This window comes from Rhizomucor pusillus (genome assembly GCF_041956525.1).
Source record: "Rhizomucor pusillus strain CBS 183.67 unplaced genomic scaffold VTP01scaffold_23, whole genome shotgun sequence".
NCBI classification, from domain to species: domain Eukaryota; kingdom Fungi; phylum Mucoromycota; class Mucoromycetes; order Mucorales; family Lichtheimiaceae; genus Rhizomucor; species Rhizomucor pusillus.
In genome coordinates, this window is record NW_027192165.1 from 35,204 (window position 1) to 43,284 (window position 8,081).

General features: G+C 44.1%; 3 protein-coding genes across 3 annotated transcripts; 1 reads left to right on the top strand and 2 right to left on the bottom strand.

Annotated features, from left to right (window-relative positions):
- Positions 1–69: 69 nt before the first annotated feature.
- On the bottom strand, positions 70–883 carry VTP01DRAFT_5524 (uncharacterized protein; the record flags this gene model as incomplete). Its single annotated transcript, XM_069384326.1, has 6 exons — positions 70–303; positions 366–405; positions 468–547; positions 615–672; positions 730–746; positions 815–883. The coding sequence occupies 6 exons, from the start codon at positions 881–883 to the stop codon at positions 70–72; spliced, it is 498 nt and encodes a 165-aa protein (XP_069235192.1).
- A 1,084-nt stretch (positions 884–1,967) lies between these two features.
- Positions 1,968–4,466, bottom strand: VTP01DRAFT_5525 (uncharacterized protein; the record flags this gene model as incomplete). The annotated part of the gene is made up of 9 exons (XM_069384327.1): positions 1,968–2,190; positions 2,270–2,543; positions 2,621–2,784; positions 2,853–3,003; positions 3,354–3,539; positions 3,589–3,777; positions 3,845–4,009; positions 4,066–4,147; positions 4,200–4,466. The coding sequence occupies 9 exons, from the start codon at positions 4,464–4,466 to the stop codon at positions 1,968–1,970; spliced, it is 1,701 nt and encodes a 566-aa protein (XP_069235193.1).
- Positions 4,467–4,872: 406 nt separating this feature from the next.
- VTP01DRAFT_5526 (uncharacterized protein) lies at positions 4,873–7,127 on the top strand (the record flags this gene model as incomplete). The annotated part of the gene is made up of 7 exons (XM_069384328.1): positions 4,873–5,329; positions 5,403–5,597; positions 5,683–5,866; positions 5,923–6,032; positions 6,101–6,673; positions 6,739–7,005; positions 7,078–7,127. 7 exons carry the CDS (start codon positions 4,873–4,875, stop codon positions 7,125–7,127), a joined length of 1,836 nt encoding a protein of 611 aa, XP_069235194.1.
- Between the last annotated feature and the right edge of the window lie 954 nt (positions 7,128–8,081).

Sequence of the window (8,081 nt, forward strand, 5' to 3'; positions counted from 1 at the left end):
CACACACACAAGCATACAATCATATTATAAATATAAACACATGTCAACAACCAAAGAATCGAGTTCTTTTTATTGAATGTAAACATTGTGCTGCTTGTGCCATTGCTCAAGCGAGATATCAGGATATTCTTTGAAGGCATGGTTTTTTTCATCCGGCGGAGGCGCGACTGCCCAATTTGCCTTTGACTCTTCGTTCAGCATGATGTGATAGAGATCCTCCTCGGCAACCGGGGGCAACGGGGTGTCAATCGCGCATGCATATGGATACACGCAGTCTTTGTACTGCTCATCGTACGCGTAAAGCTGCAAAGCACGTGCTTGTAAATACATAGCCTCGTTTTTGGGTACGAGATAGCCCAACTTACATGGCTGCCGCAGTCTCCACAAAAGTATCGAATGTTACCGCTAAGCACAGTGTGTGCGTTTAGTCCTGTGTAACCCCCAAAAGACAGGAGCAAATGTGTTACCAGAGCTCTTTTGTATTCTTGTCACGCAGCGCACGGTACTCGCGCAAACGTTCTTTGCCTTGCACTTTTAGTGTGCTATACTGTGGTCGCTTAAAAGATAAGCAAGCTCCGATTGGTGATTGAGATCTCGTTCGCGTCGCTTCTTACCACTCCCATTATGTTAATAGCAAACCCCCCGCCGCCTTGGCACTTGCGGCAAATAGAGCTGTGGCGATGGTGAGTATATTTCTAGCTTTCTACTATGATTGACCCTGTCGCGTACCAATAGCATCGCATGAACTATGCCAGAGCCCTTTTGCATGAATATACAATGCAAGTTTCAATTTTTGGTAGTGATGAAAGCTTACAGGTGAAGGTGTGTGGGAGATAACCGAGAACTTGACTTTCTCGCAGTGGCAGGATCCTTGCAACTCCATTGTATTGAGAGACAAAAGAAGAAAGAAAGAGAAATAATGGTTCGAGTAAACCCCATGGATTCCCATGTCTTTATAGTTTTGTTTTTCTCGCACAGAAACTCCGTACGACCCAACAACGCATATGTTTTGCTTGCAAACTCTTGACGAAGCATAAGGCTGCGCGCGCCTGCGCGCCGACTGTTGATGATGGTGCTTTTCCCCTCTATGTATAAAGGTTTATTCGGCGATGGACAAGACGTCCATCGGTGGTAAGCCAAAGATAAACGGAAAAAATAAAACAAAGTTAAATGACTAAGCTCTATAGATCAACTATTAAACAGAGTCATACAAGACTTCTAGCTTGGGCAATTCGGATGGAGGCAGCAATCGCTTCTGCGGCAACTGCATTAGGGTCAAAAGAAAACATGTCGCCAATGGGCTTTCCATTGACAGACCAGAGATCGTTGCTGAATTAAGAACTTTTGACAAATTGAGACCAAATGATCGACTTCAACGGACAGGTAGACTGTTGATGATGGTGCGGGTGCCTCTAATAGTACACGCTTTCCAGAAAATGACGTCGTGCCTGGCAGACATCGATGTCGCGCTCTCCCAAGTGCGAATGTCGCATTTCTAGAAGATTGTCATACAAACCTCGGCATCCACAGAGGTATATAAAAAGCAGAAGCCGTGTTGTCGTTGCGACAGTATACCCCTTTTGGTCGTCTTTGTAGTCCTGAGGCAACGATCGTCTTCCCCCACTTTTTCTTGTTTTTCCCATCATGACCAATGAATTGAATTCGATCAAAGAGTGTAGTGTGAGGTTGAAAAGAAAAAGACACGTTCTTTCTTATTGAAGATGTCACGACCTTCCACAAGGGATTGGGGAAAATTCACTTCAACTTTTGAGGTAGTTAAATGCTTGTAAATGGCTTCTTCAACTGAATTGTTCCGTGATGATGTAAGGGTGAAGCACGTCGCGATTCGTCAGAGTTGACACATGTTGGGTATCCGTAAAAAGTGAGCCAATTTCTTTCAAGATGCTTTGAGTTTTCTCACTACTATTTGACACGCATTCTTCCACCAATGCCTTGCCCAGTTTAGCCTAGTCACCGTACTTGAAGATATTGACAGCAATGTTCGTAAACATTTGCGAAGCAGGGTTTCGTCTGCAATCGAAATCAGCCAAGGTAAACATGGAATAAGGATGACATTGATGTGATTTGGTAATAGGACCAGAAGCGCGGCATAGATAGTACGAAGATGGTGCGTTGAATTTTCTGGTTAATTGTCGAAGTTGATCCAAGAGGTTGCTACTGGTGACTGATCTTGCATCAGCATTCTTTGCCAAAACCATTGACAGAGTTCCGAATAATTGATCCAGCCAATAATTGAGCAGCAAAATACTTCATATGAGGAACGAAGGTCCAATCATTGTTCAAGAGGTCGCATAAATCGTTTGACAATTCCACATATTTTCGTTTTTGAAGAAGTTTGGCATAAGGTGACACGGTCAATAATGTTTGGAGATAGCCAGGATTTGTATGCGAGCAGTTGAAGCAAAACTTTTCGTTGGAATCCATGTCGTAAAAAGTTCGTTTTGAAGGCAGAGTTGGTCCAACGATTGAGCTTTCCGAGATAGTTTTGACGATGACAATTGGGTGAGCAAGAGCGTTTTGTTCTACCCCATTCTTGTTGGCAATCGAAAATGGTTTCAGCTTGAGTGCATCCACAATGAACATTGTTTTTTTTTCTTGCTTTCGTTCATTTGTTGGTAGGCATACAAAATTGCGTCTTCATGTGTTCGCCTAAAGTCTTCTGCTATTTCGGCAACTGGTTGTGAAGTTGGGATGGTGATAACTTGGTTTTCGTCGTCAGATTCATCGATTGCAGTGTTTTCAAGAGCTTCATGATTTTCGTCACTGCCATAATCTTTATATTAAAAAGAAATAATCAAACTTTCTCTCTCTCTGTGTCCCCGTTTTTTTACCTGTTATCTGTCTTGCTTGCATTGGTTGGCACTGGCAAATGAGCTTTTGCGTGTTCACCAACTTGTTCAATGGTTTCAAAAAATGACGTGCATGAAGGACACATATTGTAAACTTCCGCTGTCAGCGTTGCTTGAGAAGTGATTTTATCAACTGGTCTACCAGTGTATGCTGAGGCAAGGTGTAAACAATGACGAGTTTTCAAATAGTTTCTCAATTTGGATCTGTTGCTGAAACCATGTTTCTTGCATATGTGACATGCCAACACAAAATCAGGTGAATTCAATTCATTGGTCATGGAACCGGTGCGAACGCTGCCTTCGTTCCGATATCAGCACAACACAGACTGCGATTCATTTCGAGAAGCACATCAGAGCTGTGCTCTGTTGCGACACTTGTCTAAGCATTTATGTGAATGCCAGACGAATCCTTTGCAGTCGCTCAGCTTCAAACTGTTAGACGCTTCACTTATCCTTGTCATCAGTGACTCCTTTTCCAAGAACCTGTTGCGTTTATTTTACTCTTGACAACCGACCAGAATTGCTCAATTGGGTTGAGCTCGGGTGAATATGAGGAAAGATAGGCATAGCGATAGCCACGGGACGTGATGTACTTGGCTATGTTGTCAGGCATATGGATAGGTGCATTATCCATTACAAGGTAGTGACCTTTCATATGTGGATACTGGTCTACCCCATCCATTGTAGCCTTCAGGAAGCTGATATAATGTCCTGTTACCGTTCCTGTGCTCATACGCCCAGAATAATCTCCTCGCTTTCTTTTCTTGGCTGGCGGCTGTGGCGGTCTCAGGCTGCACTCGTGTTTTGGGCACAGTGACTATTGCAGGCGAACCTTTCTTTGACCAGGCCATACTGCGTTTCATGTTGACATGAAAGGCAGACTCATCAAGGAAAGACACAGTTGCTCCTGAAGTCCATATCGGTTCCCTCCCGCTTGCGGACCCAATCAAGGCGTTCTTGGATCTTCTACTCACTGTTCCTGTCTACCGGCTGAAACCTAGCTTTTTTGAGGGACAGAGTGCAATGCGTTCTCACAAAGTCATAAACAGCACTCTTGGGCACCGTGAGTTCTCTAAATGTCTGATGCAAACGCTCCATCAACTGTTCCAGGACAGATGAAGGATTCTCGTCAATGCACTCTAGATGACCTTCTTATGCTCCTCATTAAGGATATGTGGACAACCCTTCTTCTTACGTTTCTTAAAGATGCTGTCAGGGTCTCTTTTGTACTGTTGGGCCCATCTCTGTGCTTCGAACGTGAATTCCCAACTGCTTTGCTGCAGATTAGGCACTCAAACATTTCTCAAACAACAGCTTGAATAACCTCACCTTGTCCTGAACTGTGTAGAGGGTATAACTTCGTCTGGCTGAAGCTTCTCTCATAGGAACATCTGTGTCATTCTTTGAATCTTCCTTCTGCATGGCATCTGACTCACCGTCTTTGTCATGAGACAAATTGAACAAATATTGTGTATAAGAACTCACTGTTTCAAGAGCATACTGCTCTTCATCAACGACGTAGTCCATGGGCTCAGGCTTGCCATACTCGTCAACAACTGTACCTTTTCCATTTTCATACAGAAGTTGAATGCTCATTGTAAAAAAAAAAAAAATCCAGTATGGTTTGTGACAAAAAGAAGGAAAACCAGGACGAAAACGGTGACACACTTGATATACCTCTGAAGATGCCAGGGCTTGTTTGATTTGTTAGGGGGGAAACATTGATTTTTAGACAATGCGACATTCGCACTTGGGAGAGCGCGACATCATTTTCCGGAAAGAGTGTAAAAGAATTTTTCCCAGAGAAAACGCCATCCTTTTTAAATTCTGAGCATTCTGGCTAGAGAAGAAGAAGTATGAAAAGGTTTACAATGCTTTAAGTTCACACTCGAGACTGCAAAAGCAGCGGTCGGTCAAAGAACGCGCAAAAATGCATGCATGAATTTTCTTCGTGTTCCTGGGCCGAACTTTTTTATTCATTCCCCTTCTCTTCACTCTCAAGATGGCGACCGACAGAGCCTTCAAGCCGTGGTCGTCTGCAAAAGCATTCCTTTGCAACCTGTTTCTCCTCGGCTTTGATCCACGAGAACATGCGCGCGGAATATTCAACCACGTCGTAGTCGATGAACACATGTTTCGGCACGCAAACAACAACAAGGCTTTCGAAATGACCAGCCATTTCCTTTTCCACAAACTCGACCCCATACGGACACGGCTCCGATTCCAAAACTGCTGGCCTATTACCGACTACAGTCGACAAGCGCGTGAATACCGAGCAATCGCGTACCGCTGGCTTGAAGATCTGCGTAAATCTCTTCCTGGCCAGATCGTGCTTCGCAAAAGTTACTTTGAAGACTGCCGCGGGGAGAGAATGGATGCCATTATGCTATCGTTTTCAACGTACGTGCTGCAGACCGTGTTGGAACGCGACTACGACACGTTGTTTCCTCATATTCTCGGTAAGAAAGATGTGTTCTATGTACGTCAAAAGATCATTTTCGCTGCAGGATTAATACTTTTCTTGTCCTTTAGGTGACTCTCCTATTCGACTGATCGACAAGACATTGACAAAAGCGATGAGTACTGAGCAGCTAAGAACAACTTTGACTTCAGAGATTACAAGATTGTCTGAATCAATCGTCGCGACGAAGCATTTGCCGTTGGATGGAAGCTGCAAGTGGCTTGCAGGAGCAGAAATGATCGTCAAGCAATTTGATCCACATGGTGGTTAAGTATCAGAAAACTGAAGGTTATCTTAAGATCATATATATATATATATATATATATTCACACTCTATGTCCTTCATTGCAGCACGGTGGTCCAACTGGGTAGCTATCTCGGACAAGAAAGGAAAACTAGGAGGAAAATCGAGCTCGTTTATACCTTTGGACCTTTCAAAATTGAAGCATGATTTACAAAAGAGATTGGATCATTTAAATCAAGAAAACAAAAGACTTTCAAAATTGGCTGCTCAGAAAGAAGGAGCCTTTGCAAGGTAGAATGTGGAACGACTAAGTGATAGCTATACTGCTCACAATACCATGTTAATAGTCAACGGGCAGCGAAAGATGTTTCCGAAGATATGTTTGTAAAATTGCTAAACGCTGCGAAAGAACCTGCCGAATATGATCCCACGTTTGTTTTACCACCTCTTTACGAAAGTAAGCCATCGTCTCTTTATGTTCTTAACATCGGAAGCAAACTAATGACAACATGTTTACTTTCGTAGCACCACCGTCGACAGCAGAAAGAGTAGCGACTGTAAAGGAGTATATCGATAAATGTGTTGCGGAGCGACTGGAAAAGGATACTTTGGAGAAAAGCCAGGAAGATGATCAAATAGTCGAAACGATCAAAGGTAGATCCCCGGCCAAAAGGTCGCAATCGCCTGTTCTTCCAATGACACCCGTCCGAATCCCTAAACGTCGTCGAATATCTCGATCGCCAGCTCCCGCTACAGTACCTGCATCCCCATCTTCAAGCCATGTTTCAAGCAGACGTACCAGCTATCAAGTATCCTCGCCATACCAATCACCACACAGACGTACGCCTACTATCAGTAAATCCCCCGTAGAACCAAGAAGAATACCCACTCCATCTCGAAGGATATCTCAAAATTCTTTCCCCTCCGATCTATCTTCACATGTATCACCCATATCTGGCAACTATCCCGACTATTGCGATCACGTTGTAAACACTGTGCTGGACAATTTCCATGACGAACGTACGCCCACAGCGCGCCTGCCATCGTCTGTCCATAGCTCTTCAAACGGTAGATACTCCCCGAGAGGTCGCGGTATTGGTATGTGTGTGAAAGAATGTAAGTAACATTGCTTTTACGCTAAAGTATATGTTGCCGTACGCTAGAGAGCATCAATGCCAGCCCTATAGCACCCGGGCAACGGGCCCGGAACCTGGATGATGATACGTTCTGGCACAATTCAAGAGACTCTGTAATGAATTTACCCAACGTGCGGCAATCTCTGGGTATGAGGTCGCCAACCGCGGAAGAATTGGACTATGTATACCGCAGTCCATCACATCGACACAGCCGAGCATCTTCTGCTACGCCAAGTTTGATTGCCTACCACGCTGCTGTGGATACATCAACTAGCCACTACGACAGGATCTTTGGTACGATTATCAAACATTACGGTTTAGAATGTAACGTTGTTTCTGACATTATTATACTCGTTATCTTAACAGACGAAAGCGAGCCCGAATTATACCTAAGCGATGGCACACCGTACCGTTAACTGAAAAATCGAAATTTGGGAATGTTGACCTTGTTCGAGTCATGTATATATTCTTTTTTACGCAAAATTGACGATATATAGTGCGTACAGACCTAGCAAGCTTCTATGAACTTATTTGCGGTTTGAATACGATAAGAGTATACACACTGTAATTCACAGTAAAGTCATAGCATAGGCTAAGCTGCATAAAATTACACCTACTGAGTTGAATCTGACTATCACTTCCATGAGGAGCGTTGCTCACATTTGTACATAGCTCGAGGACTATCAACGTATACAGTAATCAGAATCCTCAGCAGCAAGAATAGATGAGTATCTTTGTGAGCAGAGCAAGTATGTATAATATGGAAACCAACGCGGCATCAAGAGGAAATCTTGTCGAAACACGCCCAAAATGATCTACAGTGCCGGTCTCCACAGGTCCTTGTCGTTTAATTTTATCAAAAAGCGGAAAATCACACCATACCTTTGACAGTTTCACGTATACCTTCTCCAGAGTCATGTGCGCAGTAGGGCGATCCACAGCAGGGCCTGTCAACGTTTCTCTGTACGGTTGCTTCGGAGACAGTCAAGCAGCAGCTTTGATCGAAGCGGTCAAACCTGTTGCCCCAAATCACTCCTGTCTGCGAGTGTTGATTCTTCATCGCTGCTGTCTATTCCCGCCTCTCACATAGCCGCGCTTTTACCGTTTATCTTTTCGGTACAGCCCATGTTTTGCTCGGCTGATCGCCCAGCTACGACAGCAAATGCAAACACCTTTGGATGTAACTCGTACGGTTTCCTCAACTTTGGAAGATAAGGACATCATCCGGTAAGAGGCTTGGTCGCTTGGTCATTTCTCTCTTTGCCCCGCAGACACTGGAAGAGAGAGAACCTTGCATGTCAACGTTCAACGTTTCTCAACTATAGCTGGCAGCGTACAGATGCATGTTGACAGTCTGTAGCATTGATTTA